Source organism: Aphidius gifuensis, linkage group LG1, assembly GCF_014905175.1.
Source record: "Aphidius gifuensis isolate YNYX2018 linkage group LG1, ASM1490517v1, whole genome shotgun sequence".
NCBI lineage: Eukaryota > Metazoa > Arthropoda > Insecta > Hymenoptera > Braconidae > Aphidius > Aphidius gifuensis.
The window spans coordinates 24,345,445-24,367,497 of record NC_057788.1 but is presented as its reverse complement, the minus strand read 5'-3'; the positions used below and the strand labels follow the sequence as shown (position 1 = coordinate 24,367,497).

The window sequence follows — 22,053 nt, the reverse complement described above, 5'->3', positions numbered from 1 at the left end:
AAAATTAAAATACTATTTTGATCAATTGTTTTTTTTTTGATAATATTAAAAAAAAATTTAATAAATTAATGTTTTTGTTTATTTAAAAATAGAATTATTTTCATGAGAATTAATAGTTGCAACATGTCAATTATGAATAATTATCATGTTAATATGTGATTTAAAAGATCAGTTGATTGATTGATTTCATGATTTCACGTCATAATAAATTTTTAAATAATAAATTTAATATTCCATGTAAATATTTTTTATATATATAGCCGTTAGATTTTTCACTCAGTGGTAGATAATCTTAGTTAATAATAGTAATATCTACATCATTTTAGCTAGATCAGCTAGATTTTTTACGGTAATTGTAGTCAATATATAATTGCTGTAATTAGCTGGTAGATTTTCACTGTAGATTTTGTAGCTAGATGTGTAATTGTAGAAACAATCAAGTAGATTTGGTGATGTGTAATTGTAGTCAATATCGTAGATTTACCTAGCTAGATTTCTTAGCTGAATTGTAATGTAAACAATCACTATCTAGAACCAGAAATCTACTCAGTTGCAGATTAAATCTAAATTTTTGTCGTCGATTTTTGTCATGATTTTTTTATCGTGATTTTTTGTCGTATTTTTCAAATTTGTTTTCATGATTTTTTGTCGATTTTTTATCAATCTTAATATGTGATAAGAGTATTGTTTGATTTTTTGGTCTTTAAATTAATATAAACGATGAGGTATATGTTTTAGATATACCTCGTGGTGGCGTAATTGGTAACGCGTCAGATCGGGTTTTAAATTGCTGAATAGATGGTCATTAGTTGGTGATTCGGAAAAAAGAAACGAATCCGCAAAATTATCTGAAGTTCATGGTTCAAATCCAAGTCACGAGGTGTTTTTTTTTTTTTTTTTTTTTTTTTTGCCAACGATTTGATTAAAAATAAATCAAAATTAATCTTTATATGGAAAATAGATATCTAGTTCAAACGAAAAGTAAAATTATTATGAAAAAAACTAAAATACACTTTATAGGTATATAATTTTAAATGAAATAAAAAAAAGTCAATATTATATTGATTAAAAATAATTTAATCAATCTTAAGTACTAATATAAAATTTAAAGTCATTAATTTTAATTATGATGTAAAATTATAAACCAAATATCTAGGTACAAAGTTTATATCATTTTCCACAGTATTTTGATTATCCTCAATTTGTTGTTCACCAGATAAACATATTGCTTCTTCATACGATGGAGGAGCTAAAATTAATAAAATTAAAAATTATAATTCATATTTTAACTATTAAAAAAAATTTATAAACTTTTTACATACGGGTATTTAAATAATCAGGAGTTGATAAAGTTACAAGAGAATTATAAGCAGGTGGTTCACTTATCAAATCAACTGGTGGTAAAATACTTGATTGAAAACTTTCTAATGGAATTGTACCAATAAAAACATCATCACTACCATCAAGATTTGTATGCCTATTAAAAATCAAAATATAAAATAAACAATCTGGTGGATATTAATAAATTAATAATTTTTTAAACTTACCATCCATGTGTACGTGCTTCAACTTTAAGTTTATATTTTAAATCAATAATTTTACAATGTGTTAAGTTTGATGGTGGTAATGATGGTATCAATAATGATTTTTCAAAAATAGCATCATCACGTGGTTCAACTGGACCACAATATGTATTTGCAACTTCAATTGATATACGATGTGTACGACTTGTTGTTTTATGAAATTCATTTGTTCGAAAAATAATAATCTAATAAATGATATAATTAATATTAATTAAATAAATATCAAATAATATATTATTGATATTTTAAACAAATAAATTAACTGGCCTTTTGTAAACTTAATTTAATTGTTTCAATAAGAACACATGAATGATTTTCAACGATAACTGTTATTAGCATTGTTTGACCTGGTACGTATCCTTTGACTGGCATTTTTGTAACAACTTTTAAAGGTGCTGTTCCACATCGAAGACTAAAAAAACTTTTGCTTATTTTATGCTCATATGGTTCCTAATAATAATAGTAAAAAAATAAAATAAATTACATAGATAATAAATCACAAGAAAGTAAATTTATAATTAAAGCTTTAAAATATATACCAATGCAGCAGGATAATGATTCAAATCAAAATGTGATACAACAGTAAATGGTACTTTAACTTCATGATCACATAGCCATGTATTACGATGAACAATTGCTTTTGCAGTGTAACGTATGTGTCCACAACAATGCTCAAATGAACTTGGTAAATTTTCAGGTAATGTAAATGAAAATCTATATTTATGAACACCAGCATTTAATTCAGTACTACTTCCTGTTTTAGAAAAAAAAAAAATTGATATATTTATATTATTAACTCATTGATTGATTTATATTTTTTTAAAAAATCTTATTATACCACTTGTTAATCCCAGAAGTGAATGCTTGACAGAAAAATAATTTTCATTGCCTGTTATTTGTATTGAGCTTATTGATGATCCACCTTGATTATTTGCCACTGCCATATTTACTTTCCATTGTGTATTTGCAACACCTTTAAATTGAATTGAAATATCTGTAATCATCAATTAATAATTAATTTTCATTATAATTTTTTTAGTTTAAAAATTACATAAAAATAATCAATTTACCACGTATTTTTTTAATATTATTATTGGTAACAACAAAAACAAATCCAGTTATTATATCACCAGGAAAATATAATTTAAGTAAATTATCAAATTCAATTCTAAATTCTGATAGACCCATGTTGTTGTTGCTGTTGCTGTTGTTGATTATAACTGATCACTAGTTTTTTTTTTTAGTTGTTGAAAATATTTTTTAATTATCAGTGGGGTATATGTATACACAATGTATTATTGTTTTCAACACCAACGCTGACAGTAAATGTTATCAAAGTATAAATAATAAAAAAAACACGTAAAAATATTTTTCTCGTCTACAATCATACTAATATTTTACATGTCGTAGTATACCTGAGATTAAATATGCCACGTAGCTCTATAATATAAAAATATCAACTTAAATATAGCCGTAGGCGTTAAAATTATCATTTTACTGATAAATTAGTTTTTAAGTTTTTTATTTTTAAAAAAATCAAGGCTACTAAAAATGACAAAAAATAATAAATAATTGTTTTTTTTTTTTCTATTAATAATTTTTTCAATAATCTTCAAGTCTTCAAGTGTACAATTGTTGACTCCTCATCAAAAAATGATAACAAAAAAAATATTTAAACAATTTCATCTTGAAAAAGACAAAATGATATTAAATGATGATAGAAAATATCAAGTTTTCTAAATTAGATAGAGAGATTACTTGTTTTTTTTTTTTTTTTGAATAAATAAGCAATTATTTAAATGAGGATCCAAAAATATTTTCTTCTTCGTGTCTAATATGGTACATTGGTACTGACTAATTGATTGTACCACTTGAACCAACAATTTAAAGTCTTCATATTTTAATCTCAATTTAACCCTTTGATTTAATTTAACAATTAAAATTATACAATAATAAAAATGAATTTAATATATTTTCTCACATAAATTTTAATTATTATTTGTTTATTTATAAATATTATTTTAATAATTTTATTCTAAATATAATATATTGTTTTTGTTTACAATCAAAAGCTGTTGTGTTTTTTTAAATTTTAATTTATAAATATTTTTTTTTTATAAATAGTGACCTTGTGGATTCTTAACGAGTTTTTTTTTTTATAGAATTTAGAATAATAATTTATGTACAATTTCTTTTCGTTTTTGTAAACATGAAAAAATGTCGATGATGATGATGATGATTTGACAACCGTTGGTCCGTTGCGAGCAATTGATTTGGGTGGTGAATTGACCTTGGATTTATTTTCCCTTTCTTTTTTTTTTTTTTTCAATATCATTATTATTATTTCATTTCTCGTCAACCATGTTGTCAAGACTCAAGACACAACGTGGTTAAGCAGTGTTAAGCCCAGTGTCAATCTAACCTCTTAATTTACTTAACAATCATTGTAAGTTGACAGTTGTGTAGTACAACATGTGCGATGAATAATAAAAGAACAAATTTAATCTAAAAAGTAATTTTTAAAAATCTTAATTATTAATTTGATTCTTCTTTATAAAATTTAAATAAACGCACATATTATATTATCATATTCCATTTATTAGGTATACCAAATAAAAATGGGAGGTGTAAGTGTTAATTAATTAATTTTCAATCCTCGCAATAAATATGTCAATATACCTATAAATTATAAAAATACATTTTTTTAAAAATTTTTTAGATTTATGAGGCATTTGATGATCTTATATTTTCAACATTTGAAAATGATTTAATGAATTATATTCTCGGTTATCGTTCACAATCACATGCATTACTTGATTGTGTGGCATCAATTGTTAAACTTCAAATGCGTAATAAACAAATAGATGAAGCATACAAAGAATTATCATTAGCACGAAAAGAATTTTTAAAACTACAACATGCTTATAAATATGGTAAAGTTAGAAAATTTTTTCCAAGAGTAAAGGTAATAATAACAATACATACCTATAAATAATTTTAAATATTAAAAAAAAAAATTTGATGTAATTATTATTATATGTAATTTGTTTTTTTAGACATATTGGAAAGTTGGTAAAGCAATAAGAGTATCAAAAGTATCAAATGTTAGTAGATGGAAAAAACGTGGTGATCCATTAAAATTTGATTGTGAGAATAATTTTATTGTATTGGATAATAACTTATTAGAACAATGTAGAATATTGGTAGCAGTATCAAGCATATGTTGGGATTTGGCTGATGAATTGGAAATACTAGCTTGTAAGTATTTTTCAAGAGAATTTCAGCATTACTCAGTACCCAGAAGATTTGAAAATTTTTTAAAAGCAGTACGTCAAAAACAATCAATGATGATAAAACTAAGAGCTCAACTTGATGGAACGGAAAAAGTTGATGAAGATGTTGAACAATCAGCATCTTGACGATGAGATCAATATAAATATCAACGTTTCAATTTTTTCTTTTTTTTATACTATTATTATTTATCTAATTATTAATATATATTTAATAATTATTTATTTAATCTTTTATGAAATAGAGGCTGATTTTAACATTAATTAATTTGTACTTATAATGTGCCTTTAAAAAAAATCATGTGATTCTATGAACTTATGACTAGTAAGTTTATAATTATAATAACTAATTGTAATAAGTAAAAAAGAAAATAACAGTTTGAAATAATAAATGTTTACTTTTATTTATTTAGTTATTAATGTGCCATAAATCACGATGAAAGTACATATTACTAATAATTCTTTTGATTGATGAAGAAAATATTGTTTTATTAAATGCAACAATTTCTTGTAATAAACTTTTTTGTTCTTCGGTATAAGGACAATTTAGTTTTATAAATTTTAATACATATTTACTGTAATTTTTGTCGTTTGAAAATTCAGATGCTTTGTTAACTAATAGTCCAAGTAATGAATCTTTATCTTTATTTTCAATTTTTATATCTGCCAATAATGGCAATAAAGTAGAAATATGCCATACTTTAAGTTCTTTAACATTATCTGAAATAAGTCTAATAAAAAAAAAACAAAATGTATTATTATAAGTACATTCTCTAAAAATAAAATAAATTTGTCTTATTATTGAAACAAAATTAATTTAACTTACAAAATGAGATTTGATCTTTGTTGTTGTGAATAAAATTGTGTAATACCCTCAATAACACTAGTATTTTTTAAATCAAAATTTAATATTGGAGCTATTATTAAATTTTGTACAGCATCTGGATATTTTGTAAATATTTTACCAATAATTGTTGAATATATTCTTGAGTCTTTTGATGTTTTATCTAAATCAATAATCTTTAAAAGAAGAGAAAAAAAAAAAGAATGATCAATATTATCAAATATATAATTGAAATTATTTTTACCTTTTGAAGTAATAAATTGGAGCAAATAGTTTTAATCCAATATATAGCTTGAGCCTCTTCTATATCACACAAAGATTTACATAAATTATCAACACCAGTTAGACTCAATTCTTTTGATAATGTATCAACAATAATAATGACATCAGCATCACAAAAATTAACAACATGAGTATAATCTAATGATCCATTTTTATGCTCCAAAGTTTCAGCAATACGACTTATTGTATCAGTTAATTTTGATTTATCATTATTAATTTTAACTGGTGCAGGACTATCATGTGCTTTGACAGATTGAGTAAAAAAAAATTCCTCAGTTTCTTGACTTAAAGTTACATTATTATTAACAACAGCTTGACTTTGTTCATCAACATCAATAACATCTTCATTATTATTATCATCATCATCAACAGTATCATTTTTATTATCCTGATTAATTACAATTAATTCATTACATTTTTCTTTTTATAAATAATAATAAAAAAATACTAACCTCAATTGGAAATAATTTTATCCAATTTGTATTTAAATTATTATCAATATTTTTAATATTTTCACAGTTTTTTAATTTTTCAATATTTTCAATTGACAAATTATATTTTTCAATAGATACATCCATTTTTTATTTTGTTTATATTATAAAAATATATGTAAAAAAGGTTTATATATTTTTTTATATCATTTATTATTATTTTTATTTAAATATTATTGTTAAAATTTGGATCACTACGTAAATTTTCACCAACTTGTTTTAATTTTTCATGCAAATTACTTAATACGTCAATTTTTTGTAATCCAATTGTACTTTGATTTGAATCAGATGTTTGTGCAGCATAAATACGACGTAAATTTAAACCCATCATTTCCAATTGTACCTCGGCAAGTTCTCGTAATAATTCAACTGATACAGCCATATACCAATGTGGTCTAACTTCACGAAGAATAGCACTTAGTGTTTCAAGAGCATCAGCACGTAGTTTATGAACAGCATATTGACTAAATATAATAAATAAAATTATATAAAGTAAATAAATGTAAATTTTCAAGTGTTTTATATTGTTTAATTGATAAAATTATATACCTTTCAATGTCCTCTTCATAAAATGCAAGATATTTATAAAGTTCACTTAGATCCATTATTGCATTAATATACTCCATTGGATGATTCTCCAGAGTGTAAAATGATCTTACACTTTTTAATTTTTCATGGGTAAAATTAAAAAGATCTCTTGCTTGTTCAGTATCTTCAATTGGATTAGCAGTCACCAATGTTTCTTCAAGTTCTTTTGAATTTAATAATAATTTAAAACTCAACAATTCACTTTTATCTTTAATAACATCATGATTATTATTTTTATTATTTTTATGACCTAATTCATCATTTTCTTTTTGACAAAATAAACAAGATTCTTCTTCTTCTTCACGTATACTTTCAAGTGTTTTACGTCTTTGTTCATTACGTTTTTTTAAATCACTTGTATGAACTTGATGAAATGAAAAATCTGGTTCACCATTTTCATTTAAATTAATTTTTTTATTTTTTTCAAATGGTGATATCCATATTTTTTCTAACATTTCATTTGATTTATGATAAAAATGTTTAACTGCATTCATTTTTGATACATTAAATATATGTAATCCATATTTAATCCAACCATTTGCAACATCAGCAACAACTTGATTATAACTACGACAATAAAAACTAAAAATTATTTTTTATAGATTTAATATTATTATTAATGTTATAATTACATACCTGTCAATTAAACCATCTGATAGATTTTTTGTTTTAAATACTTCTTTTTGATTATCAAGAATTTTTTCAGCTGCTGCTAAATGATGTCTTGCATCACTTGAAAAAAAATAAATACAATAATTAACATCAGTAGCTCATTGACACAATATTAAAAAAATTAAAAAAAACAATTACCTAAATTTATTTTTTGCAAATAGTTGCTTAGCAAGATCAACAGTTTTTTGGGCCCAATTTAATGGATCACCCTCTTCCATGTCTAGCTCACGACTCAATACCATATGACGATTTTCTAAATATTTATCAGTCATGCCTTGTTTATTATAAATGACAGCAAGCATCTGAAGATTATTTGTAACTAAACGTTCAAATTTATTTTGTTTACTAGACGATGAAGATGTTGTTGATGATGATGACAAAGATTCAGCTGGTAATACTGGTGTACTTGAAAATAGTTCTTCACTTGTATAAAAAATAGATAAATAATCTTGTGATTTTTTAGCTTCACGATAAAGGGATCCTGCTTTTTCAAGAATAATTTGTGCCTCTTTAAAATTATCCTTTTTTGTCAAAATATATGCATAATGATTCATCATTCTTAGAGCAATATAAATCATCTCATTTTTTGAGATATCATTGTTTATATTATCCAGGGTATTTGACAATATTTTTTCAGCTTCATCTGGCTTGTCAATACTTGATAAAAGTTTTGATTTTTCATACAACAATGTTGCTCTAATTGCTGATAAACGTAAATCAATTATATCTTGATTTTCTGATGAATATTTATTTACCATTGTCAAACTTTCATCAATAACTTGAAGTATATTATCATTATTTTGTGTTTTATTATTTAATGACACAATGGTTTTTTGTAAACTTTTAATTTTTTTATAATTATTATTTAAAATTTGATAAAATGACTCTAAAGATAAATTTTTTGTCTCCATTATAACTAATAATTTACAAAAAATAAAAAAATAAAATTTATAACCAAATATGTTTTGTTTGATGTTGTGTGTGTATATATGGATAATGATAATGATGATGATAATGATGAATTTTGAAAAACAAATTCGCGCTGTGTATATTTTTTTTTTTTTTGATAGATGAGTTTGCATGAAAAAAATTCCAGATGGCGTTGATGACGAAAATGGCGTCGATGACATGAGTTTGCCTTCTTGGAATATTTATATATCTATAGATGATTTGTTTTTTGTTGTCGTGTTGTCAAATTGTTAATTTACCATCTGTTAATAATAATAATAATTAGAGAGTGTTGTTGGCTAATTTCGCAATAAAAAAAAAAAAATAAAATGTCATATTGTGTGAAAGTGTCATAGGTTTGTGTGTTGATCGTTCAATCTGTTGTTGTTTATTGGACTAATTGTCAACAAATTTATTCTAAATATAATATTATAATAATTAATTATTAAAAAACAAAAAGATTCAAGTAAAATAAGAACAAGAAAGTTGATTGAGCATGCAATGCCCGCAAGGAGAAGACGTGGTTTATTGGAGCATGACAATGACTTCATAATTACAACAAGCAACAATAATAATTTTGATATACAGTATTACAATAATAATGATACATATGATAATACAAATTTAGATAAAGAAGATAAAATTGATATATTATATCCAGTTGTCATGACGTCACGTGATCGTAGTAATGAATTTGCAAATGCAATTAGGACAATGCAAGGTAGAACAGTATCAAGGGCTGTTGCTACTAAAAATCCTCGTCAAGCACGTAATTTACAGACATATTCAAATTTTATGATGATTGCTAAAAATATTGGTAAAAATATTGCAAGTACATATACTAAACTTGAAAAATTAGCAATATTAGCTAAAAAAAAATCAATATTTGATGATAGACAATTAGAAATTGAAGAATTAACAAATATTATTAAAACTGATTTGGGTAGTTTAAATAAACAAATTGCACAGTTACAAGATTTGGGAAGAAAACAAAGAGAAACATCATCAAATGGACATCATCATATTGCATCACATTCATCATCAGTTGTTGTTGCACTTCAATCAAAATTAGCAAATATGTCAAATCATTTTAAAAGTGTACTTGAAGTTAGATCAGAGGTAATATTTAAATGAAAAAAAAAAAAAAGGAAATACTAATTACATTGTTTATATTATTATTTTAATCTTTGTGTTATTTTAATTTTTAGAATATGAGAGAGGAACAAAATCGAAGAGAACAATTTACTCAGGGCTATGTATCATCAAGATTACCACCAAGTGTTATGGATAGTCAACAGGGCTCATTATTACTTCAAGAAGAAGATACAAGAAATAAAACAGTTAGCATTGATCTTGAACCAGATAATATGTCATCACAATTACAAATGCACAAAGTAATACATGATGATACTGATTCATATGTTACACAAAGAGCTGAAACAATGCAAAATATTGAATCAACAATTATTGAATTAGGTGGTATATTTCAACAATTGGCATTTATGGTTAAAGAACAAGAAGAAATGGTTGAAAGAATTGATAGTAATATTGAAGATGCTGAGCTTAATGTTGAAGCTGCTCATACAGAAATACTTCGATATTTTCAATCAGTTACAAATAATCGTTGGTTAATGATTAAAATATTTGCTGTTCTTATATTTTTCTTTATATTTTTTGTTGTTTTTGTAGCATAAAAAATTATTATTTTAATGTCAATTATTGACACAATATTGTATAATATGCGTTTATTGCATTCCTTCAATTATTAAAAAAAAAAACAAAACAAAAAAAACATTTTTAAATAAATAAGATTAATTGTTTAAATATTATTAAATAAAAAAAAAAACAGAAAAATATATATATATATTATAGATTTTTTTTAATGTAATCAATGGTTAATAATAAATTACAATTTTATTCATTAAATTATAAGCAACAATATATTGTATACAGTACAAGTAACAAATTTTTATCGTTTGATTTTACATTCATTCGCAAATTTAATTTTTGTTTCTTTTCAATTGAAATAATTCACTAAATAATTAAATGTACAATTTCACAAAACACAATTTATATAGAACCAAACCAACATAAACATAATCATGACTTTTCATGATTAAAAAAGAAAAAATAATAACAAAAAAAACAAAATTCACTGTACATTGGAATTTTTACATTGTCTGTAATATAGTTTTAAAATTTTTTTTTTCATCATTATATAAATACAAGACTTGTCATAATAGCAAGTTCTAAACATTTGAACTGCGATGGGATTTATCAAGGGACTCACCAGATGAGTGTAGGGAATCTGTGAATATAAAAAATAAATTAAATTAAAATTTTTAATAAAAAAAAAACATATTTAATCAGCAAGACATGCAAGCAAATAAATAAAATTTAAAACAAGATTAATCAATTATTAAAAGCAAAAATGATAAATTAAAATATTAACCTGACAAGTTGAAAAATTAATTAGAAGTATTATTATTATTACTATGAGCATTAGGATTATTATGTCCTCCTTCCATGGTGCTCCAAAATTCTCTAACTTTTGAGAAACGTTTGCGTCCTTGCATGCAAATAAAAATTTAACAGAAAAAAAAACCAAGCAAATGATATATGAAATAAAAGTTTTAAAACATGCATTTAAATAATATCAATAGAAAAATAATTAACAAGATAAAATATTAGTATTAAAATTCATTAGTCACAATTCCAATAAGATAAAGAAAAAAAAAAGAAGAAAAGCTATGTTGATTAATTTGTTAGTTGATGATTGATAGTTTTTGTTGTTTTTGTTGTTGAATATTAAACAAACCTCTATGATCACGATTACGTTGATCCCGATGGAAAGGATGGAAACCACTGTTGTTGCGAGGTGGATGAGGAAGTGGTGGTAATAAATCATCACCCCATGGTGGACCAGGTAAATGTGGAGGTTGATTTCTATCATTACCAAATGAATGATGTATATTTTTATGAAATGATGATGATGATGGTGGTGGTAAAGGCATAAAATCATTTGATGATGGTGATAATGGAGGTGGTGGAGTACCATGATTATCATATCTTCCTGATGAAGGATGTGGCATTGGAGGTGGTGATGATAAACGTCCACCAAGTGGTGGTGGTCGTTGACCAACATCAAATAGTGGCATACCAGGAAGTGGTGGCATAAATGGTGGTAATGGTGGACCCATAAAATATGAAGGAAAAGGAGGTGGTGGTATATTTCCTGGACCCGAAAACATTATTGGGGAACTTGATGTATCAGCCCCCATATATGTTGTATCTCCATTTGTTTCCATGCCTGTTTTTAGGAAATTTTTATTTATCATCAAAGTTTAAATTGTCTTTTATCAAAAAAAAAAAATAATTAAAAATAAATTCCCTTTTAAATTTTAAGGTATTTTTTGTTTTTTAAATAATGATTATGTAATATAATGTTTTAAAAATGAAAATTAACTTACGATGTACTTTAATGTCAGAATCAGTATCATTAATATTTCTTTCCATCATTGTTAAACGATTACGTAATTGAGCTGATTCAGCTTTTGATTCTTCCAATCGACGCTCATTTTGACGAGCAATAACCCATTGCTCATGTGATTTTGCTTCAAGATTTGTTATTTGAAGTTTATATTCTTTTTCTTGATCAATAATTTCATGCTTAAGTGTTTCAATTTGTTGTTTATAAATTTGAACTTCATTTTGGAGTGTATGTAATCTATCAATTGTACTTGAAACTTCTCCCTGTTTATTGAGCCACAATGCTTCTTCTTTTTGTCTTTCAGCTTCTTTTTCTTTAAAGAATTTTGATAAAACTTCTAGCTTTGTTTCAGCATCTTTTTTTTCTTTTTCAGCTAATTTACATTGTTCACCAAGTGATACAACTTCTTCTTTTATAATTTTCATGTGTTCTTCGAGTGATTGATGAGCTCCCTCAATTTCACTCAATTTTATCTTGAGCTCATCTCGTTCTTCAGCTACTTGAATAGCTTCAGCTTTGATTTTTGATAAATCAAACAATTTTTTCAAGTCAGTTTTACTTGCTTTTGATTGTTCAATAACATCATCTAATTCTATTTGTTTTAGATTTAGTTGTATTCTATTATTTGTATTTTCATTATTTAAAATTTTTATTTGTTCTTCTAATTTTGAAACTTTAAGAGATAATTTTTCTTCAACACTTTTTTTTGTTTGTTTTATATTTTTTAATTCTTCATTTAATCGTGTTGTTTCAACCTCAAGCTGTTCACATTTTTGAGTTGCTAATGCAAGATCATTGACCAATGACTCGTTCTAAATAAAAATTCAAAAAGAAAAAAAAATTAAAAACAACAGTGATATTTACAATAATTTAGCAATACTAACAAACCTCAATTTTATCAAACTCATGCTGCGATAATACAACGAATAATGAAAAATAAATTTGCATGCAATTATTTATTTTTCGATAGAGTAAAAAAAAATAAATGTTTATTAATTACCTCTTGAATTTTAAGTTGTAATGAATTAGTGAGAGACTCATTAGCTGCCTGTTGAGCATTCAGACGTGTTTGTAAATCTTCAACTGATTTTGTAATTGGATTTTCAGTATTTTTAGATTCTAAAAATTCACGCAACATTCGTTCAAGCTCTAATCCAGAATCAGTTGCAACTTCAAGATCTTTTTCCAAAGCTGCTACTTGATCTTCCAGTTCAATTTTTGATTGCTATATTAATTATATAATAATTATTATTTTTTTAAAATAATTATTTATTAAAAATAAATAAAAACTCACATTTGCAGATTCCAAATCAGCTTTTAACGATGCAACAATTTCATTTGAATCAAATGATTTGCTTTCAAAAGCATCAAGCTAAATAAATAAAAACAATACAATTATAAAAAATTATCTCAATAATATAGGTATAATTATATAAACTAGAATAATAATAATATTACCTTGATTGTTGTTTTCTTTAAAATTTCATCCATGTCACTGCATTCTTTGGTAGCAACAATAAGTTTTTGTTCCAACTTATTTATTTTAGCAATAAGTTGTCCATCACGACGTGTATTTTCAATGTAATAATAACCAAGTGAAAATATTAATGTTGTAAAAGCTGTGAGACCAATGTATGAAAATGTTTCCCAATAGTTTTTTGTAAATTTTATTGGATCAATTGTTTCAATGTCATCATCAACAACTGTAAATTCACTTTTTATTTGTGACTTTTCAGCTGGTTGTTCTGGATGAACATGTTTACCGTAAAAATGTTGAGGCAAACGTTCTGGTTGTTTAATTTTAATTTCTTCTTCAACCGGATAAATTATATTCTCAGTTTCATCATTTATTGAAGATGTTTCATTAACAATTGTATCAATATCTTGATATGGAATTTCAGTTACAATTTCTTCTAAAACAGGCACTTCTGTAGTAGGTACTTCTGTGACAGGTACTTCTATAACAGGCACTTGTGTAATCGGTGTTTCTGTGATAGGTACTTCTGTAATAGGTACTTCTGTAATAGGTTCTTCTGTGACAGGTACTTCTGTAATAGGTAATTCTGTAACTGGTACTTCTACAGTAGGCATCTCTGTAACTGGTATTTCAATATCAACAACTGGTGATTCAATCTCTACAATTTTGTCATTATTTATTTCAGACTCTTGAGTAGGTTGTACAGTTTGTTGAACTTCTTCAATTGGAGTAGAAATATATGTTTCAGTTGTTGTTTCAATATTTTCTGTTGATACATCTATAATAAAAAAATAACCATATAAATTTTAAATAATTAAATTGTTATAAATGTAGCTATGGAAAAGCAGCTATGTCATTTTTTTTACCTTCATTTTGATTTAAATCTCCAACATTCAATAAATTTCTATTTCCTGGAAATTCATTGATGTTTAATTTACTTTCAATAACATTTTGGCTAGGGCCTGTTAAATCATCTGTTTTATAGATGTCAGGCTGCCCATGACTTGTTGAATTATCATTAACAATATCTTCAGCTACTTGTATTATATTATCATTATTATTATTATCAATTAATTCACTAGCTACATCAACTGATTCATTATTATTTTCAAATTCTTCAGTTTTATTTATTTCAGTAACAACATTATTTTGAGTATCATCATTGATGATTTCTTGAACAGGTATTTCTGTTGTTACATTTATAACTTCAATAATATTCTCAAGTAATTTATTGTCATCAATTGGTTCATTAATTTCAACTTGAGGTTCAATTTGAGGTGTTTCGGTTGTTGTAAAACTATCAAAAAGAGCTGAGACTTTTTGGAATGCATTTGCAACCATATCCTCAGATGTCTCAGATATTTCTATCACAGATTCTTCAATTTTTTTATCAACTATATCATTATTTATTTCTTCTACATTTTTGCTATTATCTAATAATTCATCATCAGGATTTTTTTTTTCCATTTCAACCATAATATTTTCGTCTTTATTAATATCTTCATTTTGAATATCATCAACACCAACATCAGTATTATTTTTTTCAATCACAACATTTAATTCTTCTGTTTCAACTTGTTCAACATTATCTAATTTTTCAACTGGTTGTTTATTATCAATCAAATTATCTATTGAATTTTCTTTGATTGTTGATTGTTCAACATCTTCTAAAACACTTGTTGGTGTTGTTACTATATTATTTTCCAAATCAATATTTTCTACTGATGAGCTACTTTGAAATGCTGTTGCCTCACTAGTACTCAATTGATTTGGATGAACAGTAAGTACTGGTGTTTCTTGTGTTGCTGTATCATTTGGTACTTGTGTTGCATAATTAATATTTTTTTTTGTTTCATCTTCAACAGCATCATAAACAGTTGTACCATGAATAACTTCGTATGATGGAAAAACTTTACTATTTTCATTATCATTATTACTATTTATTTCATTATTTGTTGATAATTCAGTGTCAACTTCATGTTGGAGTTCTCTTTGTATTACTTTTTTTTCATGAAGTAATTTTATTGGTGCATATCCTCTTTTTCCATTAATCTATAAATTAAAGTTAAATATAACTATATATAATTATTTGCTAAATTATAATTATTATAATAATTGATTATTTGGAAACCTTAACACCCCATAAGTCTTTTCTTATTCCAGCACTTTTACTAAAGACATCTACATGAACATTGGCATCAAATGACAGTATATCAGGATCATTTGAATAGTATGGTGTCACTGTCCTTGCCACTGACACAATAACTAAAATAAAAATGATTAAAAATTAGATATAAAGCTATCCTTGAGACTGATTATTCAATTTATCATTTACGAAAAAATTAAAGATAAAAGCAATAATGATAGTGACAATAATAATGACAACAAAAAAAAAAAAGTGTAATTGTGCTGATCTGTGATTATGAGCAGATAGTGTATGGCTTCATATTATTAATATTACCTTCACAATGGGGATCATAACACAATCTTTTGTCAGATATAGCTGATGTACTTGGTAAAATAATATTACACAATATTATAAAAATTATAAATAATAAATATGGTACAATTTTTGTTAATAATCCCATGATGTTTGTTTGATTTTTTTGGAGTTCCACATCACTACCAAGCGAACAGTGACACGCGATAACACACGTATTTACACATAAACACAAAAAAAATTCGCCTTTGACGTGATCATAAAAACTTTGTTTACGCAAGCGCTGGCGCATGTGCGAGAGTTTCTTTTTTAAACGGAAATGACTGAGTAAATTTTTAAATTAAAAAAAAATATTGTATTCTAATCCTTATTATATACACATAAAAAAAAAGGCTGTCATATATATCATAAGAAAAAAGAGTTATGCCGAATAAAATACAAAATACCTCTTTGCCTATTCTATATTCCTGTTACGAATTCTCGATTTTTCTGTAAAAAATTTTTAAATTATTTGATAAAATTAGGGAATTATAAATAAATAGAGGTAAGTCTTAAAAAAAACAAAATACCTCTTTGCCTATTCTATATTCCTGTTACGAATCCTCAATTTTTCTATAGAAAATTTTGAATTATTTGATAAAATTAGGGATTTATAAATAAATAGGGGTAAATTTAAAAAAACAAAAAATACCTCTTTGCCTATTCTATATTCCTGTTACGAATCCTCAATTTTTATTTAGAAAATTTAGAATTCATTTATTGAAATTAAGGAATTATAAATAAATAGAGGTAAGTCTTGAAGGTCATATTATTGAATTCATAGATCACCTGATAGAGTTCCTTTTGAAAAAACAAATAGAAAAAATAATAGAAAAAATATGCTGTTTGAACAGGATCATAGAACAGGCAAGGAGGTATTTTATCCAATTTATAGATCACCTCCTAGACTTCCTGCTTCCCTGCTATTTCAAAAATAAAATTTGTTTTTAAAAAAACAAATAGAAAAAATAATTAAAAAAATATGCTATTTGAACAGGATCATAGAACAGGCAAGGAGGTATTTTATCCAATTCCTAGATCACCTCCTAGACTTCCTGCTTCCCTGCCATTTCAAAAATAAAATTTCTTTTTAAAAAAACAAATAGAAAAAAAAATTGAAAAAATAGGCTATTTGAACAGGATCATAGAACAGGCAAGGAGGTATTTTATACAATTCATAAATCACCTCCTAGACTTCCTGCTTCCCTGCCATTTCAAAAATAAAATTTGTTTTTAAAAAAACAAATAGAAAAAATAATTAAAAAAATGGGCTGTTTGAACAGGATCATAAAACAGGGAAGGAGGTATTCAATGCAATTCCAAGATTACCTCCTAGACTTCCTGCTTCCCTGCCATTTCAAAAATAAAATTTGTTTTCAAAATAACAAATAGAAAAAATAATAAAAAAATATGCCATTTGAACAGGATCATAGAACAGGCAAGGAGGTATTTTATCCAATTCCTAGATCACCTCTTAGACTTCCTGCTTCCCTGCTATTTCAAAAATAAAATTTGTTTTTAAAAAAACAAATAGAAAAAATAATTAAAAAAATATGCCATTTGAACAGGATCATAGAACAGGCAAGAAGGTATTTTATACAATTCATAGATTACCTCCTAGACTTCCTGCTTCCCTGATATTTCAAAAATAAAATTTGTTTTTAAAAAAACAAATAGAAAAAATAATAAAAAAAATATGCTGTTTGAACAGGATCATAGAACAGGCAAGGAGGTATTCAATGCAATTCCTAGATTACCTCCTAGACTTCCTGCTTCCCTGCTATTTCAAAAATAAAATTTGTTTTTCAAAAAACAAATAGAAAAAATAATAAAAAAAATATGCTATTTGAACAGGATCATAGAACAGGCAAGGAGGTATTTTATCCAATTTATAGATTACCTCCTAGACTTCCTGCTTCCCTGCCATTTCAAAAATAAAATTTGTTTTTCAAAAAACACATAGAAAAAATAATAAAAAAAATATGCTGTTTGAACAGGATCATAGAACAGGCAAGGAGATATTTTATCCAATTCCTAGATCACCTCCTAGACTTCCTGCTTCCCTGATATTTTAAAAATAAAATTTCTTTCTTAAAAAACAAATAGAAAAAATAATAAAAAAAATATGCTGTTAGAACAGGATCATAGAACAGGCAAGGAGGTATTTTATCCAATTCCTAGATCACCTCTTAGACTTCCTGCTTCCCTGCTATTTCAAAAATAAAATTTGTTTTTCAAAAAACACATAGAAAAAATAATAAAAAAAATATGCTGTTTGAACAGGATCATAGAACAGGCAAGGAGATATTCAATGCAATTCCTAGATTACCTCCTAGACTTCCTGCTTCCCTGATATTTCAAAAATAAAATTTGTATTTAAAAAAACAAATAGAAAAAATAATTAAAAAAATATGCTATTTGAACAGGATCATAGAACAGGCAAGGAGGTATTTTATTTAATTCATAGATCACCTCCTAGACTTCCTGCTTCCCTGATATTTCAAAAATAAAATTTGTATTTAAAAAAACAAATAGAAAAAATAATAAAAAAAATATGCTATTTGAACAGGATCATAGAACAGGCAAGGAGGTATTTTATACAATTCATAGATCACCTCCTAGACTTCCTGCTTCCCTGCCATTTCAAAAAAAAAATTTGTTTTTAAAAAAACAAATAGAAAAAATAATTAAAAAAATGGGCTGTTTGAACAGGATCATAAAACAGGGAAGGAGGTATTCAATGCAATTCCAAGATTACCTCCTAGACTTCCTGCTTCCCTGCCATTTCAAAAATAAAATTTGTTTTCAAAATAACAAATAGAAAAAATAATAAAAAAATATGCCATTTGAACAGGATCATAGAACAGGCAAGGAGGTATTTTATCCAATTCCTAGATCACCTCTTAGACTTCCTGCTTCCCTGCTATTTCAAAAATAAAATTTGTTTTTAAAAAAACAAATAGAAAAAATAATTAAAAAAATATGCCATTTGAACAGGATCATAGAACAGGCAAGAAGGTATTTTATACAATTCATAGATTACCTCCTAGACTTCCTGCTTCCCTGATATTTCAAAAATAAAATTTCTTTTTTAAAAAACAAATAGAAAAAATTATAAAAAAAATATGCTGTTTGAACAGGATCATAGAACAGGCAAGGAGGTATTCAATGCAATTCCTAGATTACCTCCTAGACTTCCTGCTTCCCTGCCATTTCAAAAATAAAATTTGTTTTTCAAAAAACACATAGAAAAAATAATAAAAAAAATATGCTGTTTGAACAGGATCATAGAACAGGCAAGGAGGTATTTTATCCAATTCCTAGATCACCTCCTAGACTTCCTGCTTCCCTGATATTTTAAAAATAAAATTGTTTTTTTTAAAAAACAAATAGAAAAAATAATAAAAAAAATATGCTGTTTGAACAGGATCATAGAACAGGCAAGGAGGTATTCAATGCAATTCCTAGATTACCTCCTAGACTTCCTGCTTCCCTGATATTTCAAAAAGAAAATTTCTTTTTAAAAAAACAAATAGAAAAAATAATAAAAAAAATATGCTATTTGAACAGGATCATAGAACAGGCAAAGAGGTATTTTACCCAATTCCTAGATCACCTCCTAGACTTCCTGCTTCCCTAATATTTCAAAAATAAAATTTGTTTTTGAAAAAACAAATAGAAAAAATAATAAAAAAAATATGCTATTTGAACAGGATCATAGAACAGGCAAGGAGGTATTTTATCCAATTCCTAGATCACCTCCTAGACTTCCTGCTTCCCTGCCATTTAAAAAAAAAATTTCTTTTTTAAAAAACAAATAGAAAAAATAATCTATTTGAACAGGATCATAGAACAGGCAAGGAGGTATTTTATCCAATTCCTAGATCACCTCCTAGACTTCCTGCTTCCCTGCCATTTCAAAAATAAAATTTCTTTTTTAAAAAACAAATAGAAAAAATAATAAAAAAAATATGCTGTTTGAACAGGATCATAGAACAGGCAAGGAGGTATTCAATGCAATTCCTAGATTACCTCCTAGACTTCCTGCTTCCCTGATATTTCAAAAATAAAATTTCTTTTTTAAAAAACAAATAGAAAAAATAATAAAAAAAATATGCTGTTTGAACAGGATCATAGAACAGGCAAGGAGGTATTTTATCCAATTCCTAGATCACCTCCTAGACTTCCTGCTTCCCTGATATTTTAAAAATAAAATTGTTTTTTTTAAAAAACAAATAGAAAAAATAATAAAAAAAATATGCTGTTTGAACAGGATCATAGAACAGGCAAGGAGGTTTTCAATGCAATTCCTAGATTACCTCCTAGACTTCCTGCTTCCCTGATATTTCAAAAATAAAATTTGTTTTTCAAAAAACAAATAGAAAAAATACTTAAAAAAATATGCTGTTTAAACAGGATCATAGAACAGGCAAGGAGGTATTTTATCCAATTCCTAGATCACCTCCTAGACTTCCTGCTTCCCTGATATTTTAAAAATAAAATTTATTTTTTAAAAAACAAATAGAAAAAATAATTAAAAAAATATGCTGTTTGAACAGGATCATAGAACAGGCAAGGAGGTATTTTATCCAATTCCTAGATCACCTCCTAGACTTCCTGCTTCCCTGATATTTTAAAAATAAAATTTCTTTTTTAAAAAACAAATAGAAAAAATAATAAAAAAAATATGCTGTTTGAACAGGATCATAGAACAGGCAAGGAGGTATTTTATCCAATTCCTAGATCACCTCCTAGACTTCCTGCTTCCCTGATATTTCAAAAATAAAATTTGTTTTTCAAAAAACAAATAGAAAAAATAATTAAAAAAATATGCTGTTTAAACAGGATCATAGAACAGGCAAGGAGGTATTCAATGCAATTCCTAGATTACCTCCTAGACTTCCTGCTTCCCTGATATTTCAAAAATAAAATTTCTTTTTTAAAAAACAAATAGAAAAAATAATAAAAAAAATATGCTGTTTGAACAGGATCATAGAACAGGCAAGGAGGTATTTTATCCAATTCCTAGATCACCTCCTAGACTTCCTGCTTCCCTGATATTTCAAAAATAAAATTTGTTTTTCAAAAAACAAATAGAAAAAATAATAAAAAAAATATGCTGTTTGAACAGGATCATAGAACAGGCAAGGAGGTATTTTATCCAATTCCTAGATCACCTCCTAGACTTCCTGCTTCCCTGATATTTTAAAAATAAAATTTCTTTTTTAAAAAACAAATAGAAAAAATAATAAAAAAAATATGCTGTTTGAACAGGATCATAGAACAGGCAAGGAGGTATTCAATGCAATTCCTAGATTACCTCCTAGACTTCCTGCTTCCCTGATATTTTAAAAATAAAATTTCTTTTTTAAAAAACAAATAGAAAAAATAATAAAAAAAATATGCTGTTTGAACAGGATCATAGAACAGGCAAGGAGGTATTCAATGCAATTCCTAGATTACCTCCTAGACTTTCTGCTTCCCTGATATTTTAAAAATAAAATTTCTTTTTTAAAAAACAAATAGAAAAAATAATTAAAAGTATGCTGTTTAAACAGGATCATATTTTTTAAATTCCATTGATAACATTAAAGTTTTTCAACAGGAATATAGAACAAGCGAAGAGGCATTCGGTGCCTTAAAAATAGTTATAAGAACATAATCTAGCTGACGCTCGATCCTCAAAATATAAGATTTCTCCTCAGTCCTCAACATTCTATGTTCCTGTTACCAGTTCTTAATTTTCCAAAAAAATATTGGTAGAATTGAAAAAAGAATTAGAATACCTTTTCGGTTATTCTATTTCCCTGATACAAATCGAAAAAATTTTCAAAAAAAAATTTAGCAATCAGAAAATCGAAGAGGTAAACATTATAACACCACTCAATACTCCTTTGCTGTCTTTATTT

General features: G+C 25.8%; 6 protein-coding genes across 7 annotated transcripts; 2 read left to right on the top strand and 4 right to left on the bottom strand.

Annotated features, from left to right (window-relative positions):
- Positions 1–1,056: 1,056 nt before the first annotated feature.
- LOC122855878 (arrestin domain-containing protein 3-like) lies at positions 1,057–3,081 on the bottom strand. The gene is made up of 7 exons (XM_044157551.1): positions 2,654–3,081; positions 2,422–2,577; positions 2,123–2,337; positions 1,851–2,033; positions 1,548–1,768; positions 1,323–1,477; positions 1,057–1,249 (listed from the first exon to the last, which is right to left on the bottom strand). Exons 1-7 carry the CDS (start codon positions 2,769–2,771, stop codon positions 1,125–1,127), a joined length of 1,173 nt encoding a protein of 390 aa, XP_044013486.1. The 5' UTR covers positions 2,772–3,081; the 3' UTR covers positions 1,057–1,124.
- Positions 3,082–3,963: 882 nt separating this feature from the next.
- LOC122856080 lies at positions 3,964–5,277 on the top strand. Its single transcript, XM_044157832.1, has 3 exons — positions 3,964–4,210; positions 4,303–4,548; positions 4,640–5,277. The coding sequence occupies exons 1-3, from the start codon at positions 4,202–4,204 to the stop codon at positions 5,000–5,002; spliced, it is 618 nt and encodes a 205-aa protein (XP_044013767.1). The 5' UTR covers positions 3,964–4,201; the 3' UTR covers positions 5,003–5,277.
- LOC122856312 lies at positions 5,161–6,351 on the bottom strand (the record flags this gene model as incomplete). Its single annotated transcript, XM_044158008.1, has 3 exons — positions 5,161–5,604; positions 5,700–5,893; positions 5,962–6,351. Coding segments are annotated over 3 exons (906 nt in total), but the record flags the coding sequence as incomplete, so codon positions are not given.
- A 149-nt stretch (positions 6,352–6,500) lies between these two features.
- Positions 6,501–8,752, bottom strand: LOC122855639 (KIF-binding protein-like). Of its 2 annotated transcripts, none has more exons than XM_044157172.1 (4): positions 7,889–8,752; positions 7,715–7,810; positions 7,040–7,645; positions 6,501–6,954 (listed from the first exon to the last, which is right to left on the bottom strand). In XM_044157172.1, exons 1-4 carry the CDS (start codon positions 8,659–8,661, stop codon positions 6,657–6,659), a joined length of 1,773 nt encoding a protein of 590 aa, XP_044013107.1. In that variant the 5' UTR covers positions 8,662–8,752; the 3' UTR covers positions 6,501–6,656. The 2 variants fall into 2 exon arrangements, with proteins under 2 accessions (XP_044013107.1, XP_044013100.1); XM_044157165.1 differs by having other exon boundaries at positions 6,557–6,954; positions 7,040–7,660; positions 7,889–8,731.
- A 223-nt stretch (positions 8,753–8,975) lies between these two features.
- Positions 8,976–10,630, top strand: LOC122855901 (syntaxin-5). Its single transcript, XM_044157590.1, has 2 exons — positions 8,976–9,817; positions 9,907–10,630. Exons 1-2 carry the CDS (start codon positions 9,200–9,202, stop codon positions 10,390–10,392), a joined length of 1,104 nt encoding a protein of 367 aa, XP_044013525.1. The 5' UTR covers positions 8,976–9,199; the 3' UTR covers positions 10,393–10,630.
- Positions 10,631–10,678: 48 nt separating this feature from the next.
- Positions 10,679–16,332, bottom strand: LOC122855264 (transport and Golgi organization protein 1). Its single transcript, XM_044156493.1, has 9 exons — positions 16,127–16,332; positions 15,797–15,930; positions 14,532–15,717; positions 13,647–14,443; positions 13,483–13,560; positions 13,189–13,413; positions 12,169–13,000; positions 11,517–12,008; positions 10,679–11,006 (listed from the first exon to the last, which is right to left on the bottom strand). The coding sequence occupies exons 1-9, from the start codon at positions 16,251–16,253 to the stop codon at positions 10,948–10,950; spliced, it is 3,930 nt and encodes a 1,309-aa protein (XP_044012428.1). The 5' UTR covers positions 16,254–16,332; the 3' UTR covers positions 10,679–10,947.
- Between the last annotated feature and the right edge of the window lie 5,721 nt (positions 16,333–22,053).